Consider the following 18,817-nt stretch of genomic DNA (forward strand, 5'->3'; position numbering starts at 1 on the left):
AGCTACATATTACTCCATATACAGATTATGAACCAGAACTTTTAACAGCTGTAACACAGCTATTTCAGAAAAATGCTCTCAACTCTGCCCTTGAAGTGAGCAGTTCCAGGAAATGTGAGTGCACCGCACACCAGATAACACGCGAAGTTGCTCAAGAGTCAGCCTAGCCTTAAGGTTGTGCTAACGATGAACTTGAAAAGGCTTGCTTCTATAGTATCTCCAGTGCACCTGAAGAAGGAAATACATTTGTTAAGCTTCATGGTTTTCCCACTTCAATCAGGACAGACAGTTCCTGGCTCACATTTTAGTCCTGAAAAATCTTAAGAAAATCTAAGATACAGCGCAGAGTTCCTGACATTTAAAAAGACCACCCCTGCCCCCCATCAACCCCCAAAGCAGTTCTCAATCCTTCATCCAGTGTAGTGAAGAGTGCAGGAACACAAGTCCAACCAATGGTGACCAGGAAACATGCAGGGGAGGAACTCATTGATGCCAGTGGGGAGAGAAAAAGCTCAGAAGAAAGTGCGTGTATTTTCCTGATGTTCCATGTGACAGCACTGTGCAGATGAAGCCCACGTCACCCCTCTGCAGCCTGGAAAGGGGGGGGACAGTTTCTTTAGTGGTACAGCCCTCAAAAAATGCAGGCTAGGAAGGAAGTCCAGCTCTCACAGCACAATAATAACATGCAGAGCACTATGGAATTGTGAATCATAAGGCTTAACAAAACCAGCATTGACACGGGGTGAGAAAAGGCTGACTTCCTTTATGCCACATTAAGTGCTGGCATAAAGCAACTAATTTGACCTGGTAGCCAAGCAAAGCAAATTGAGTTCACCTGTGATGGCTCGTTAGCTGGAGCACCTGCTCTATAAAAAGCTGGTCTCAGTGGTTATTTGCTACCAATGAGGCTTCTCAGCAAAGCAGCATTTCTTCTTGGGGGAAGGTAAGAGCTATCACCTTCCCTTTACTGCTTTTGTTGTTTTTATTTTGGTGTAAGCAATGTAATTATTAAGAGCTGTTTCAGTACTGAAAACTCAAATGTAAACTTGGTTTGCATTATGCTGTCTGCTGACCAGTAAGTTTCCTGTTTTTCCCTTGCTCTGCCTTCCCTGTCTTCAGACCTCTTCAATATTTTTCCTGTTTAATTATTTAATTGAGGAAGGAATGAGTTGTTGCACAGTAACTCTAATTACTGAACTAATTGCCACTTACTGTTTAATTTATCTGCAAATGATACTTGGTACATGGTTTAAATTTAACACTGGGGAACATGCAGGTTCATCACAGTCTTTGTTCTGCCATTAACCTACATATGGTACTTCAGACAAAAAGTTTCTTGCTAATTTTAAGTCCTGTAATAGGTAACAAGTGCAGTCTTTATACTGTTTGGTTTCTAACTGTTGGCTAAATGAGTTCTGGGATATTAGAGTACCCAAATATTTTGATAATCCACTGGCAGCTGTTCTGCAACAGCAACTGTATTTCATCCATAAACACCCAATTTGTTAGAGCAAATAAGGGAGTGAAGTCAAGCCCTGCTATGCCTTACTGTAACATCATCAGGAGATGATCAGCCTGCTTGTCCACTTCCCCTCACCCACCAAGTCCCCCAGGATCTCATCACACAGGTCTTGTAAAATAAATCCATAAATAGGTCGCTGGATGCAGAATGCTTTTGTAGCAGGAAGAGCAAAGGATAGAAATGGGTTTGAGTAAGTACCACCCTTTTTATTCTGATGATGTCCCTTTTGCTAGCTTGCATTGTGCTGTCAGAATAGCAAGCCCTGCCTGTGCCATGGCTACTGGGGCTGTGCTGCCGGGCGAGGCGCTGGGACTGCAGGGAGTGCTCCATGGACACAGACCTTACAGGCACCCAACAAACCTGGCAGTGAGCACGATCAGCTATGGGGGCCCAGCATGCCTGGCAGCTCTGGCCAGGGCTGCTTGGGGAGCATGGCAGGGAGACTCTGTCTTGGTGGCCACTCTGTTCACTTGCAGGTCCAACAAATATTGCTGCCTCTCCAGCAACTGGCTGGTGGGAAGGGCCAGTCCAGCTACACGGTGTCAAGAGGTTCCTCCCAGCACAGCTTCCACCAGTTTCACACTAATTGTAAATAAAATAGCAAGGGGCACCAGATAGATCTCACAACTGATTTGATTGGTGACTAAGCAAGCGTGTCCTCTGCCCTGCTCACAGGGACTGCCGGGCTAGGGAGCCCTTCATGTGCTCCCAGTTGTTGTACAGCGCGTAGAGGCCGGTCAGCGTCAGGCCTGCGATCCCACCTCGTGCTATCCCGCGCACTCCACCTGCAACAAACAAAACACATGGCAGCTCATTAGGGTTACTGCCAGCAAATGGTCAGTGAACAGCAACTTCCAAGAAGCTGTTTAAATCCAGAGGCATCTCAATTAATAACTTTCACTTTTACTTTCTTGAGTAACTCTCCATTTCCCTGTGCTTTTTGTACCTTCCTCTCAAACCTGTTGCCAGGCTCATGGTCACTCATTCCTGGTTCTGACACTACTTCTGTGGGAATGGCTTCCTCTCAAACTGTGTTAGCACTACTGCTTCAGGGAACCACTACGGAGCACTGGAAGCCAAGATGGCTTTTCCCAAGTCCTACTTAATCTATCTGTCCTTTTTACATTTGTTTTTACAGATAGACATGCTCTCTTCCTATTACAAAATCTCCTCCAGGTTTTCAATTATGATAATTAGCTCTGGGCAGAAGGAGAAAGAGCAGGAGGGAAATAAGTGAACAAAACAGCTGATATGGGTGTGACACTGGGCTCCAGAGATTCATTAGGACCATCATGCAAAACCTATCACTGCATCTGTGTCTTTGGAATTTTAAAATTTTTCAGTTAAAAAATAGGAAGTAGACAAAAGGGATTAACTGGCAGGTATTTACTATGGTGTACATTGAACAGCTTTCTTTATTCTTTTACTAATAATCAGAATTATCACCTTGCAATGATAAAAATTGAGTCACGTGGGTGATTCAAGTCTTAAGGTGCTGGTGAGCATATTAGTGTAAGGCAGAAATATAGGGCAAGTTTGGCTACTGCCTGCAGGTATGGCACCTGGCTGCAGCTGGGAGTCACGTGGCATCCTATGTCCACTCTATCCACATGAGGACTGGGGTGTACAGGGGCACAAGAAGAGACCTCTGTTGCTTTTACTAAACAGCAAAACACTCCTGTGCCTCAGCAGAGCTCCCAGAATGCACTATAAAATGCACAGAACACCTGGGAGTATGACCCTCACTGCAGGAGAACATCAGTGAGTTTGATTCTGCAATGTTTATCATTGCAGCTGAACCAAGCTAGATAATGTGTACAGTGTATAGAACAAGGCCAGTTTTGCTGACAGCAAGATAAAAAACCCTGCCTGCTTGAGAGGTTTTTTGGGGTATAAGGCTGAGTTCACTGCTGTAACTGTTGAGAATTCAACAGCTCTAAGAAAAGTCCTACTGAATATGATCTATGTGCCTAAATCAGCATTTAGGAAAGCAAATGTAGATGGCTGTGTTTGCTAATTGATTCTGAATTTGTTGCACAAAAAGCTTTTCATATGAAGGGCTTGCAGCTGGGTACACAAAACTAACCATGTGCAAGCAGTGTCTGGCAAAAAGCCACAGGTGAAATCTAAAGGACACTTTGTGATAAACAAGTATTTGAGATAATCTATAAAAATACTGACTCCTCATTCCTGCTGGGGTAAAGGAATACAACATTAGAGTACAGTTTTCTGCTGTTCGTATCAGGATTCAAGAGAGCACAGCAGGAACCCCCAAAGGGGGCTCATGACCATCAGGTGTACAAGGAAATGTGGAACATGCCCTCAGAATGTGATGCACTACAGAACTATGACTATTCCTGTAGGCTCTTTTCTTACCTGCCCCTCCCCCCCCCNCCCCCCCTTCCAGGATCAATTCCTCTCCTTTCCCCTTAAAATCCTACTCTTCCTATGCAAGAACAGGTAATTGAAGGATGATCAAGCCTGGCTGCAGATTCTGTCAAGTCTGGGCTGTACAAGAAAGGTGCCATCTTAAACTCGGGTCACTGAGCTGTCTTCTAGCATTCACGTGTGAGGACTTAGATGTGCTGCTCCTGCTGCAGCAAGTATTGGTGTTGTCATGTGCTGAGCCAGCCAGGTAAGGATGACAGCTCTGAACCCACTGGCAAAAGTCAACCACAGGGCCTAAAGCCATCTGTAGGCCTGCAGACAACTTAGGGACATTGCTGGAGATGTTTCACAAACAGGGTACTAAACTTGTGCAGTTGGTATAGGTGCACGACTGAGAGAGAAAATATCCAAGAAAACATGTAAGAAGTGTTCCTTTTCCAGTGTTTCTATACTATGCCTCTGTTATAAAATATTGGGGGATTTTTTGGTAGCAGTTGCTCCTGACTTCTGAACTACCCACAGTAATTACAAAAAAAAAAAAAGGAAAGAAAACCTAACTGGTCAGATTTGTGTTTGAGTAAATATGTCCAGGTTTGTGGCAGACTTCAAACAGTAATGCACTTTAGAATGCAGCCCTGCTGCTGGGCAGAAAATCTTAGGGCCTCTGAGAAAATTAACTTGTTAACAAAAATAAAAAATAAACTCTCCACTCCCATCCCAGCTGTGTTTGCACGATAGAACACGTTCCCACCCCTCCTCTGCAATCACTCTGTGCAAGCCTTTGATACCGAGTCTGTCCTGACAAGCCCTGCTGAAACATGGCCATGAGCCCCTAATCTTGCATGTCCCAGTAAGATAAGGGTTCCAGCTGACAGATGCTTCTGGAAGCAGGTATTTTGAGATCAGGCACCTTGCACAAGAGTTGAGAACTGCTGTGGGTTTCCAAAGATACATCTGACGCTCTCTAAATGGGAAATTAGTTCTCTGGCTTCAGAGTTCTCTGGCTTTAGCTGCTGCACCTTTTCACCACCAAGTATTGTCCCTCCTCTGTGGGTTTCAATAGGTTCCAGCTTACCCTGTGCCATGGCTCAGCATTCCAATGCACTGTGCCATAGCACACAGCATTCCAACAGCACAGCTCTGCGTTTCAGCACTGCAGGAGCCACTCCTGATGCTGAGCTGCACCTGTCCAGTAGGTAAAACCATGAGGGCAACATCTTCCATTTAGAACCTTACTGCCTCTATTTTCAGAATGTTACTCCAATGTCCTGGGACAGATCCTGGAATGTTTAAAGCAAGAACCATCCAACAGCAAGCATTACAAATACCTTCATCAAAACTTCAGACCCACTTATGCCAAACAAAAGAAGAATAATCTTGAAATTGTGATTAGTTTTCTGTCTTTCAATCTCTCTTGGATACTCTGAATGAAAACAGCTTCTCTTCCTTCTGGGCCTTCAGGAACAAAAATACTTTTTAAATGGTTTAAAAGGCTCAACTCAAGTGTACAAGGCAATCTCAGTTTTGCACCAAATTCAAGCTCAGTAACCAGACCATCTGAACCACCAAGCAGTCATTTGCTTGAACATCTGTGGGGGCTGGCTGTCATTAGAAAGTATCAAGTTTCCACCTGCTGCTCCATGGGGCTGATTTAATGAAATCTTGTAACTAGTGGGGAAAGTCTGTGGATACAGAAATTACTGAGGGAACTGATGAAGTTCTATTTGGAAGCAAGATATATTCCAGAAAAGCATCTTCCATTTTCATATTACTGCAGCTTAGGCAGTATTGTGCTTAGAATACAGAAACAATAAGGTTTAAAAGAGGGAATGTTTCCTGTAGTTACTGTGGTATGAAGGTTAAATTAGAAAAAACAGTAGGACTCTACAATTTAATTTACTGGTTTGGAAGTAGAGTTGTTAAATTTACTTTGCAAACATGATTAAAATTTGCTGTATTCTCACTGAGTGAAAGCAGCAGCACCTGACTGACAGGAGGCTACTTCAGCTACTGTAAATGAATGGCAGCTGCAAACTCTGCAATTCTCTGCAGCTCCTGACTAACAGAGCTGGGCAGCACTGCTCTCAGTGGCCACACACACTCTTAAACATCAGTCCTCAATAACTAAGAAAGCCCCAACAAGCTGTTACCTGTAGTGCTGCTTGTACATTGTCCTTACCTCTTCCTTATATCAGATTAAAAAAAAAAATTCTCTAAACATCATTTGATTGATAATCCTATAGACATGTTGTGTTAAAAGGGGTTCTTAAATTTCCAAAATACCTCTCAGCCCTTAAGTGATGACAAGCAAGTGCTTCATTTTTCCAAATACTGCAGAAAAGTAAGTTATCCCAGGCCTGTACCTACAGCAGTCCCCAAAAAGCTCTTCCCCCTCTCCAGCCAAGAGAAATGAGAAAACAGCCCTGTCTGGCCCAAAGAAAAACATGGGCTGGGCTCAGAGATCAGGCTTTTTATAGCTCAAGAAGCTATCAGCTAACACAACTGCCCTTAACTACCCACAGGATGTCACAAACCTGATCTTTAGCTCCCACCAGATTTTACTGCTGGCAATAAAACATTCAGCCCTCTCTAATTCATAAAGTATTGGCTTTTCAGAATTGTGTTCTGAGGTCTTAAAACAACAACTGCTACCTTCAGCTACTGCTAGCATGCAGTTCCTGTCTTTTCAGACACAACATTTTCTGTACCAAATTATGTAATGTCTATTGTTCCAAAGGCATGAGATGCTGCACCTGAGATCAAGTTCTTACTGCACAAAAGTAAACAAAGGAATTTAGTTTGTCCAAAGAATTAGTTTACTTTTGTTGCTGTTACCCCTAACCTCAAGAGAGAAAAAAAAATTATCCAAGAAAAAGAACATCTACAACCTGTGTAACCCTCAGATAAGAGGTAAATGTTGGTTAACTTTTTTTGCTTACTGAAGTCTGTCAGGAATTCCAGTGAGAAATTAATTGCTGTCACACTGGGTCAGGTCAAAGTCCCAGCTAGTTCATCTTTTCCTGAGTGATCAATCCTGCATGCCTGGGGAGGAGTGTAGGAGCCTCAGCCAGCTGTACCTTTGTGACAGCTGCAACCATGCATTTTCACAGTGGGAGGGTATAACAGTGACATAGTGCACAGTGACAATCATTTTTGTTTGGTGGTTTGTTAGTTTCATGACTAATACAATGATAAGAAAACCAAATAAAGATGGTCAGTTTAGAAAAGAGGTTGAAAGCACATGCAAGGAGGCTAAATGTTTGTTTTAAGATATGTTTGTCCTTTGTAACATTTATCAGAAAAAACATGGCATAGCAGATACTAATTTCTGCCTTTGCCTGAAATTGAAAAGTAAAGAATAGTATCTTATTAAATGGAAAAGCCATCCTTGTGGACTTAGACTATCAGACCTTTTAGCAAAACTTGAATTGACTGAGTTGCTGTAACATTTCTTTTGCATATGCTACTGGCAGAGGAATCCAAAGGGTTTTCTTGTAACTTACCCAAACTGAATATTCTGGGTAGATGTTAAGTGGTGAGCTCAAAAAATTGCTCCCATCAAGTTGTAAGACTGGTGTAACAAATAAATATGTACTATTATTGCTGCATTTGGGCTAAAATCTAGTCAGTAATTGTGGCATTAAATTTAAACAAATGTAAAAGCTGGAGATCCCTTTGGTCAGATGAATCAAGCAGAAGTGGTTTCCAGACTCCTCCCATCAGCTGTCCATTCCCACTCAATAGGTGTCTTTTGACCTGAGCCATGCAGCACTGCTGAGATGGAGCCCAGCTCTCCCCTGCGTTTACTGGGGATTGAAGTGCTTCAGTCACTTCAATGGGAGTCTCAATGAGTGATGGCACTGCCAGTGAGCACAGGGAGGGGGCTGAATTGCCACTGTCCTCCCTTGCAGAGCTTTCAAACCTCTCTTATCTTCTCCCACACAAGCTGTGTCAAGTAGCTTTACACAAAACTGCTCCCAATCAATGGCTTTAGAACGTGCAGGTTCTGTTTGACTGCTGCCATTTTGGTAATGATTAACACTTCTACAAGGACAAATTGTGAAAACCGGGACCAGTTTGGGGCAGTGAATCTCAGCCTTCACAAAGACTTCCCAGCTGTATTTTTTTCCCTTTCTGCTCACCAGATGCTTAATCATTGGTTTCAGAAATTCAGTCTAGGTTTTGCAGTGTACACAGGAGTGTTTTTCAGTGCAAAACAGATTGTGATGTGTTTCCTCCATCAGTACTGTGGTTAAGCATGAAGTTATAATAAAAGACCTGCTACACATTATCCCATTTCTTCTTAAGTATGCTCCTGATCTCTTTACAAAGCAGGAATGATGGAAGTGGGAAATCTGAGTGTTTGAATAGCACTGCCTGCAACTCTGTATCTACCCCTTGTGGACTAGAGCAGCCTTAATTTGCAATGGCATGTTTGTGTGAGCTTCCATCTGACACTAAAATATGGAGATTTCTAACTCAGTGTCCTTGACAGCTTTTGCATTTTCCTTTTCTTTCTAATGCCAACATGTTGTGGCATTCCATGTAGCACAGGAAGTAGTTAGAGTCTTGATGTGTCAGATGTATGCTGATCTTTTGCACGGTTTAAATATGGCTTAAATATTCCAGACTTTAAGCTAAGTATATAGAGTGATGCACTGTAAAGGCAGAACTTGTAAGTTTTACCATACAGAATAAGAATGGGTGATCTGGCATAAGGTGACAGGAGAGGCAGCAGTTTCTCTGCACTATGGTTCATAGGCACAACACACACTTGAAATACAATATTGCAATGAATAGAGATTTACTAACTTCATTTGCCTTTATAAGTACTGCCATTAGCTCTGTAGATCTTGTGTTACAAAACAAATGTCCCACTGTGCTCTGGTAATAAAAACCTTAGTAGTGTCAGATGACTGTGCATGTGACTGGAGTAGTTATCTGTGGTTGCACTGTGCCAAAAAAATATTACACATAATGCCAGCTCTATACTTCTGGAAGGTAAGGGGGATGCTTCTGCTGGAGTATTACATGACAGTTCTCCTTATTAATAAGCTCCTACAGAAAATATTAGGCTTCTATATGCTACCCTTTCCAGCTGTTGTTGGTAATCTGTCATATCACTCATGAAATCCCAAGGAAGAAATGGATTACAGGAGAGCTATGTGCCCTTGCTAAATTAAGAGTCTCATATTTATGAAGGCTGTTCCAGCCAATTATTTGTGGCTTCAGGTAGTCTAAGCCATCAGGAAGATAGTTACTCAAACTGTTTTGCCCCCCAAAAAAGCAGGTCTTTAGTAGCACTGTTAAGACACTGAGGGTCAGTTAGATATGCAGAAGTACATAGGTCAATTCTTGCATTATCTCCTCCATAAAATGCAGGTGAGTCATGCAGCCAAACATTTACTGAGTAACTTAAAATATAAAACCTTTTTCCACGTGCTAATGTCAATCTGTGGTACCCAGCAATTCTCTAGAAAAGATCCCTCCAATTGTTAAGCTTGGAACATGTGTTGACAGCCATTTTGCTGATGAAGATTAGACCCTCTCTCCTGCAAACAATTCAGTTTGCATCAGCAGTCTCACCTTAAATCCATGCTGTTCTCAAATAACCTTTTTTGGTGCTTTTGACCACTATGCAAAGACTAGAATCCTATCCCAAGACAACAGTTTCATGAAAACCTAAGTAATAACGTCATAAATACATCAATTTCTCTGTGTGTAGGGTTTCTGCAGATTCAGGTACCACTACCATGTGAATTACTGTCACATGGATCACTTTTATTAAGTTTCATGTCCATGCAATCAATCTCTGTGTTCTGTGTTTTCCTTCCCTGTCCCCACTCACTTTGCAAGGTAGTTCCCATTTGCCTGCATCCACTCATGGAATTGAGAAACAATTAGATTTATTCCTGCTATTGCTGAAAACATGGCTAGGAATGAGGTGGCTATTATTTTATACAATCTCACCATATACCTGAGGAAATAAATGACTGTTTCTTCAGTATATATGTACAACAGTCATAATTTGGCTCTCATGGTTACTGTCAGTCCTGTGCAGTTACAAAAAATCAAATTTAACTCAGCTGGACTTTTTCTTTTATAGTGCAAGTTTTCCCTAGGTAGCCTAAGTTGGGTGAAAAGCATTGTGGGTTAGGGGACATTGAGCTAATAACCATTTTTAAACTCTCAATTTTGAAAGCAGGACAGTATTTAGTAAAAGTAAGGAAAATCCTAATAACTAGGATAAGCAAAGAGAAGGAAAAGGAGAAATATTTTGCTACTCTACCAGTGCTTTTGTATAGCATTCCTGTCAAGGTTCCAGCAGCTATGGTGTTCAGGTCATCTTCTGCACCACGTGTTTTTTCAATGACGACTCCAAATGCACTGTAAAGTAGAGCTGGGGGAAAAAGATATATTCATAAAACCTTCCATGGTCTGAGGCCCAAAGCTTACAATCTAGGTTTGGTGTAGCTATTTAGACTATGCTTCTGAAGAATAGATTTTCTGCTCACTTGAAGGGAATCCTCTGGAAAATGACATCTTTGGTGTTTCTTTTCCAAATCTCTTCCTATATAGCTATTTCTTCTTTCTCAAGCTATAGTTTGGTTATAAAGTAGCATTTTTCATGACAATATGTGCTATAAAGCACAGACTGAAGTTTAAGCCTATTTTGATAGTTCAAATTTGTTTGAAAATTCAGTGTTTAAATTTGTACTGGCAGCTTCATTCTGTCTTCTGTGGATGACATGAAACTAAACACAGTACTTTCTAGGTAAGAGAAAATTGCTGTCCATGTGTGACAGTGATGAAATGTGAGTTAAGTACAGCATTCAGATTATGCTACCAAGAGCTGGAGTACAGTGGGTTATGTTTCTTTTAAAAATACTATTAGAATGCTTGGGATTTGACATTTCCAGCTGTTTCACCTCTGCTTGTGCATGAAATCTTTATCCCCAGAGGGCTTTTTGCTTTGAGATAACTTTAGGGACTGTCCTGGAAAGGACAGGAAAGAGAAATGGATAGGCTTTTTAGCATGAGTGCATTTATCATTTATACATTTTGATGAAAGGAAAAGTCCCCCCCATCCCCACACCTCATGATACACTCATATTTCATGCTGGCAAAGAATAGCAGAGTATGTCATCATTTTGAAGTGATAAAGACAATGCCATTTAATTCGTTCCTTGCCCTCCAAGAATTTGAAATCTTTCCTTCTGCTGAAAGGCAGCAAATCCATCATAAGCAACCATAATAATGTCAATGAGTTAACAGCAGCATCATTCTCCATTCAGCACAGGCAAGGGTATTTCAGTTTGTCTTAGCAGCAAGCAGATTAACAATGAGGGAAGGAAAAGCTGAATTCAACGTAGTTTTTTAAAATAGTTCCAAACAGATGTTGCCTCTGTTCAGGAACAGAATGACAAAAATTGTCAGTGGTGACAAAAAGAATCTCTGAGGTACAGAAAGGCTGCACAAGGTGAATTAAGCTGCAAAAATAATTCAGCTCCTTGAAAGGAATTTCTCTGGTAGCTAGGACAAGAAAGAGATCTACCAGAATCCCAAACAGAAAGTTCTGCTTAACTCTGTGATTTTTGGAGGCCATATTTTGTAAGAAAAATAACAATTTTTTACTGGAATGCACAAACATTTTCTTGAGTAATCTTTCTTCAAACACAGCTGAAAAAACCTGTTAATGTGTCACTTAAACTGAAACCTTGAACTGCAGTGTGCCTGCATCTCAGTTCTCAGACATGTTTTTGTTAGACTTGGAACAAAAAAAAAAAGAAAAAAATCCAAACAAAAAATGGCCCAATAAAATTCAGCAGGCAACAGGCATTGCTTATAGAAAAAGTGTCCTTCTTGCTGTAGCTCAGAATCCTCTGTGCCCTCTATACAATGCCTCAAAAGCTAATGCCTAAATTAAATGGCAGCTAATCTGCTCTTCAGAAATAAGACTGAAATAAAATGTCATTCATGCAACCTAGCCTATACTTTGATGTGTTTCTCAAAAGAGAAACAGACGTAGACTGGGTTATAACATGATGCAGTCTCTGATTTAAATATTGCTAACTTCAACTACAACTTTGTAGGATAACAAGTTCCATCATTATTTTTCTTCAAAATAATCTAATCAATTTTAAATATCTCCTTTTAAAGTTACTGCATCAGTTTTCAATTGTTTAAGATTGTGGGGGAGGTAAAAAAAAAAGTCATTTCTAGGGCATTAGTTATTTCACTGACTTTTACGAAATAATCTCATTTTTCTAAGGCAACTGATGTGATTTTATTTCACAGCCCCCTCCCACCCAAATCTCAGTTCATACAAGTTTTTTTTTCTTATACATTAGGCTATTTTCTTTTCTCTTTTTTATTAACCCACATTAGTTATAAGCAACATTTAGGTTTAGGTGACTCTAAACCTAAATGTTGTTTATAACTAAAGTGGGTTGATAAAAAAGTGTGCCACATGAGATTTTTCTTGCTAATGTACCATCATTTAAAGGATAAATCTGTACTGACTAGCATATTTCTTCTTCACATAAACATTTTGTTGACTTTTACAGGAAACAAACATTAGGCAGTTGATCACATGACCACAGAGTCTCAATGTAGGTTATTAAAATTATTCAAAAATATGAAATTATATTTTAAAGTTGTAATTTAATTGGCATTTATTAACTATTTATTATATGTAATTTCTAGTTATTTCTGACATAGCTAGAATTTGTTTATAATATAGTAGAAAATTTGGGTTTTAATTAAAGCCTTTTGGCTCCTTATGCTGCAAATCCTATTTTAGCCTTTAATTTCCATTATCATGTCTACTGGAATACTCTCAAGCCCCCAAAGACAAAAACCTGCACTTTTTCCCGATGGATTTAATAATGACAATTTAGAGAACACTCTTATTCAGATAATACACAAATACACTTTCCCACAATTCCAACTTTAAGCTGCTTTCTCTATGAAGGAATGGCTTTACTTACCCAGTGATCCCAGAGTGTTAGCCCATAACGCTCCTTGCCTTGTCACCATATTTAGAATTCTACAAAGGAGTTAAAGAGGTATGAAAACATTTAGCACTGTGTTTACATCAAGGCAGTGTTTATGACAGTAGGGCTTGTGTGTTTACATATATGTGGTTAACAAAAGTGCAATGATGAACTAAAAGGTTTTGAAAGCAAATATTCAGTCCTGTCAAATCTTAAGGAAATCTTTCTCTCTTTTCAAGGCAAACTTGACCCTCCCCAAGACTCAAATCTCTTCCCTTCAAATGGCTTTCTAACCAGAGTTGTCCTTCCTTACATGGTGACTGCACACAGCTCCAGGAATAACTGACACATTTATGCAGACGTAGCTGGGTAAAAGATCTCCAAGAAAGCCTCAGTCTCCTCTACAAGGACCATGTCTCAGGGAGTGTGGGGATGCCTGAGCAAATGGTGTGGGCAAAAAAGCAAGTCTGGACTACAGTAAGTCAGGAAGGAAAGAGACAGTCCCTTCCAGTCCCATCTGTCCACCCAGCAAAAGGCCAAGAGGTATGTCTGTGTGTAGGCTTCCAGACTAGCACTAAAAGGAAAAGAGAACCTTTAGTGCGCTCTCAGAGAAGCACAATGCCACTTCTTGCTGGTTCCAGCTGTCTCCAGAACGGTGACAACAGCAGCCAGAAGAATGACTGATCTTTATCTCCCAGCAGTGTAACACTATCACAGGCATAGTATTGCTCTGGACAGCTGACTACCACTGGAACTTAGTTCAGCATTTAATGTCTGACACTTTAATTGCTTTATGTTCCTTCTGATTTAATTTTCTATTGTTTTTCCATTTTTTATAATTTTCATTAGGACACGGGTCATTACTGAATATGGTTAGGCAATGAACTAAACAATAATGGAACATTTCATTTTGAAACAAGAAGAAAAAAATATTTAAGGGGCTAGAGTATTGATAACCTCTTCTTAATTACAACCCCCACCCTTTAACTTTATATTCATTCTGAATTGATAAGAGAATCAGTAATTCTAACACCCATGGCATACTGTGAGGTATTTGATGACAAATGAGTAACATCAAAATTAAAATTCATTAAGAAATAGATCTGTGTACATTAAGGATAAATTTGGAAGAAATCTAGCTAAGCAAGTCGGTTCTCTGCAGCTGATGAGTGAAAACCAGAACTTAATGCACTGTTGGACGGTGATGACCTTCAGCAGACCTTTGCCCTGCAGAGCCAGGATAAGAGCAGCATGACTGCCACCTCCTGGGCTTGACCTGCCAAGGTTTATGCTTAACGTGGCTTTCTCCAACTCTGCTCATTCCAAACCCTAAAATACAATTCTGTTCATCTCGAGCATTATGAAAGAGTCATCATTATAGTGGTGAATATTTTGATAAAGAAGGGGATGAATATAGAAACAATTTAAAAAGAAGCAGAGCCAATATAAACTGTACCAGAAAATTCCCTAGATGCAAAGTATTCTGGGAGTGAAAATTTTCCATGCTTTCCCCCAGTTATTCTGTTCCTCTGGTTTCCAATGTCTCTTTCACTTAGGTTTTCCTATAGCTATGTCTAAACTGTCATTTTAAGAGGCATCCTGTTGAAACAAATGTTCCTGTCTTTGATGTGTTCTTTCAAACAATCAGGTGAGGTGAAAACATAGCAATGTCACGGGTGCTCCTGGATGCCATAACCCAGAACAGCTCCCCCCTGCAATGCCTGCTCAGCACCATGCACCAATGTCATCCCTAATGCAAATCCAGGAAGGCCCAGCTCTGCATTTGAATGTTTTCCTGCTTGTGAAAAGCTTGGGAAAGAAGGGAGTCTCGTGCTCAGATAAATTACAGCAAAAAATAGCTGAAAGTAAACACTATTGCTTCTGGGAATCCTTCACATATAAAAAACTGCTTTGACTTTGAAGTAGATTTTTAGTAAACATCAAAGTAGTAATTATTTCTCAAACATTTAAGGTAAGTCACAGGACACACCAATTGTGACTAAACAAAAAGCAAAAAGGTTGAACTGAATATCACTGTAATTAACAACATGTAATAACTTGATCAAGACAAATACTGACTCCCATTTGTCCCCACTAAAGAAAAAAAAACAACCCAAAACATTTATTTTTGCAGTATATTCAGAGCTAACCTTGTATAAACTGGAAGAAACAACTCTGTCACTAAGAAGGACTTTTTTTTTAGATGGAACACTTACTGTACATTTCTAGGTTTTGACCACGCCATATTCTGTGTCTCCTTCAAGCCAAGTCTCAAACCATTCAGTGCACCAAATGCTGCCCCTAGGTGGAATAACATCAGTTATTACATTTTAAGAAGAAAAAGAATAAACAATACTAGAAACAAATACTGAGAATAGAATTCAATGTATAAACTAAAATACTTAAGTAAAGTATCTCTTTACTTAAGATTAGAACAGACAGTGTCTTGCAGAACAAGACATTTACAATCTCATCCATCACTGTAGTGCATAGGTGTTACCTGGACAGCTGGGAAAAGTGAAAACCACAACCACCCACCTGTCATACAACATCCTCCAATGGTAAAAAAGGCCAGCTCAAATCTGCCTCGAGTTTTGTTGGCTCCTGTGGGCAAGATAAATTCATCTGTATCCTGGGGGAAGACAAAAACAAATACTTTTGTATTTTCCCAGTCCAGTTCAAAATGTAAGCCATATTCATTCTTTTCTTTAATCCATGCAATGAACTAAAGATGGATGAGTACTTCTGGAAAATTCTTGCCTACAGTAGCACAGAGATGGAATATACTATGTGTGTACTGTATTAAGTATGAAAAAGGACTGTAAGAAGTTCAGTGGACTGAGTGCTTTTTTTTTTTCCTCCCTAGCTGTGCTAACTTTTAATAAATTACATCAGTCAGCCAAGGAACTCATACTGTGTGGGTTGTTGGTTGTTTTTTAATGACTATTTGCTTAATTATTAATTACATCTTGCAGCAGGCAATACAAGCCTTCTAAAAACTTTCCTGTTGTCTGATTACATAGCACTGTTTCCTTAGTGAGCAACCCAGTCTGATATAATAATGCATTAATTTAGTTTCCCACTACTCCGATACTAAATAAAAACTGCCTTTTATGAAAAGAGGTATTTCCTTGCACTGAAATAAGTGAAAAATGCAAGGAATACACTCAAAACTAGTGATGATCAGGCATGAAATATGTGAGATTGGTTAATTTTTCACTTGTCCATCTTTCTCCCACAGGGACAAACTCGTGTTCTTGCAAATCAGTGGTCTAAAAAGCTAGAGAAATGGCCTAGAGAAACTGGCATATGTGTAGAGATAAGGTGTGCCAAGGCACTTCTTCAGTGGGAGACACTGAAGATGCCTGCTGATAAGGTGCTAAAGCAGCAGATCTCTTTGAAGCTTCTGTGCTTTCCAGTCACAGTATTACCCACCCCTACTTAACTGATGCATGACTCCAACAGCTGCAGGCTCAAGGAAATGCATTCTAAGGGGTTTTACTGGCCCACATTTGATGCTGAATGGGAATGGCAATACAGAAAAAACAGCTCCTAAAATTGTGACTAGTGTCATCAATAAAATGAACCTACAATATGGTTTCTATCTTCCTTGTAACTAGACAGTTGGAGAAATTCAGTGTTTACACAAGTTAGCAGTTTCTAACAGTTTTCACTACTGTCCCAGAAGTCAAGATGAAGCAATCTTGTTTATGTAACATCTAAGTTTCTAGAGGAAACCTCAAAAGCCCATCCTCTAGGCCTGTGCCAAAGGCTGACATGCAAATTTCTAACACCTGTTACCTGCTACAGGCAACACAGCATTGTAGAAAACATGTTGTTCTGTGCTTGCATTCACAGACCAACCAAAAATGTGGAGCTTAAAGTAATGAGTACCAGTGTACCATTTGTTATTATGGGAAGACCTCTATTATTCTGAAATATTAGCTATGTCTTTTTCCTTCAGTATTTAGAGCCCAAGGAACCTGTGGAGACTGTTTAGTGTATTGTTAAAGAAAGGTCAGTCAGTGCTGGGCACTCAGAGCCATTCCCATGTCTTGTGATTCTGTAAGGAAGGAGACCTCACAGCTTGTACAGGCAACTTGTTCAGGTAAAAAAAAATGGAATTCCCTTTTATTTCAATGCACTTTGCTGTTACTTCAACACACTAGAGCTAAACATGAAGGGCAGTGAAGTGTTACAACACAGACTGCAGCCTCTAGTGTTGCATCAATAGGTATTTTTAGAAGTGTTTCATGGCACGAATGCCAACAACTTTGCATTTAAAGCAAACTTCCCTTTTGTTTCTAGAAGTATCTTAGTACACACACTTTATCCCAAAATCCCTGCTATACTGTTTTTAACGCCAACATGTTCTCAGACAAACTACTAACTAAACAAAATCACTTTAGAGAGTGTCTTTGGAGACTGTCTAAATAATCTCAGCTTCTTTCTGACCACTCAACACCAGCAGCCGCAGCACTGAACCCACTCCCACCAGAGACAGAGCTGGGGTGCTCTATCCTTCTGGGAATGTTACATTGTAACCCAGACTGCATGCTGCTAGGCCCCAGAACTGCAGGCACAGCTTTCCCTTGCAAAAGAAACAGTGCACAGAAATGAAAGAGGCACAGAGGTTAGCAGGCACTATGCAACTGTTGACCTTTAACTGCTAATTCTAGAAAACTTCATGTTCTCAGATAACATAAGCCATATATGTAGAAAAATAATAACTAAATAAAATCATTGACATGCATCATAATTGGATTAACTTTAACATTTTCAGCTACAGTTAATATTTATGAAAATGGAAAACATTACTTGATTCAAATTTTTTTTTCCTTATGATGGCCTTGTTTTACATCAACTGATGTTAAGATGTGCAAGTGTGACAGCTAATTATTTATAGAATAAAATGGAAAATTTTACTTCATGATGATCTCCCTTCAGCTGGGTAATGACATAAGGACAGTGATGTGAAATGTGCAGCTACTGTGACGGCAAAGCCTGTTATCAGGTCTGGAGCTTCGCCAAACACCTCAGTAAACTGATCCAACTCATCACAGTTCAGAAAATTCATCCATGAAAAGAGGAGGGATTCTGGCTGCTCTTACTGACTGAAGGGGCTCAGTGGAGGTGTGAGCAGTGCCAGAGGTGTGTGAGGTGGTGTTGGGCTGTCTGCCTCAAGGCAAGGAGGAATATCTCCTTCCAACAGCAGCAGGCTTGGATTGACACAACAGCCCTACCTATCCTCTGCGTTATCAGTGCTCATTTTGTTCTAGATATCACAGCACCTCAAGATTTATAAGGGATAATACTGAAAAAAATAGTTTCTTTCCACTGTTCTTCAGTTCAAGACTTCAGTGCACAGTGCCCAGCCCTGCAGGAGGTCTGAGGTGTTCAGGTAATGCAAACACTGAAAGCGAGTTCAACACAATAAACACACGCCACCTCCTCACCTGCACGAGGTACTTGGGGTCCAAGTTTAAATACGGTGACAAAGGGCTCATCCCAGTTACTAAAAGGAAAAAAAAACACAGAACACTTTAACACAACAATTCAAACCACGTAAGGCAAAAAAGGGGCAGATCTCGAGCGCGGCCGGAGGGCAAATTCAGCCTGAAGTTTCCCGACTCCCTAAAAGGCGGCACCGGCCGGCTCTGCCTTTCCGGGAAGCGAGCGGGAGCGGCCGGCACGGGCGAACGCGGTGTCCCTGTGACCCGCGCCCGTCGCCACACGCGGCCCCCGCCGAGCCCCGCGGCACCCCGGCCAGGTCGGCGTGCGAGTAGCCGAGCCCGCCGGCGCCGAAGAGGCCGCCGAGCCCGGTGCCCTTGGAGTTCCCGCCGCCCTCCATGGCGGCCCCGCGCCCGCCGCCCTCGCCACCACCAACGGCTGCCGCAAAGCGCCGCCGCAA

At 40.9% G+C, this 18,817-nt stretch overlaps 1 protein-coding gene and 1 non-coding gene across 2 annotated transcripts; both read right to left on the minus strand.

Moving 5' to 3' along the window:
- Positions 1-1,707: 1,707 nt before the first annotated feature.
- Positions 1,708-18,813, minus strand: LOC121357681 (mitochondrial import inner membrane translocase subunit Tim23). Its single transcript, XM_041475211.1, has 7 exons — positions 18,661-18,813; positions 18,363-18,421; positions 15,445-15,538; positions 15,123-15,207; positions 12,901-12,959; positions 10,200-10,310; positions 1,708-2,307 (listed from the first exon to the last, which is right to left on the minus strand). Exons 1-7 carry the CDS (start codon positions 18,755-18,757, stop codon positions 2,192-2,194), a joined length of 621 nt encoding a protein of 206 aa, XP_041331145.1. The 5' UTR covers positions 18,758-18,813; the 3' UTR covers positions 1,708-2,191.
- LOC121358326 lies at positions 13,459-13,659 on the minus strand. The gene has a single exon (XR_005955862.1). It is a non-coding gene; the product is annotated as a small nucleolar RNA SNORA74 (small nucleolar RNA).
- Positions 18,814-18,817: the final 4 nt, after the last annotated feature.

This window comes from Pyrgilauda ruficollis, unplaced genomic scaffold (assembly GCF_017590135.1).
Source record: "Pyrgilauda ruficollis isolate IOZ18807 unplaced genomic scaffold, ASM1759013v1 scaffold11, whole genome shotgun sequence".
In the NCBI taxonomy this organism is placed as follows: Eukaryota; Metazoa; Chordata; class Aves; order Passeriformes; family Passeridae; genus Pyrgilauda; species Pyrgilauda ruficollis.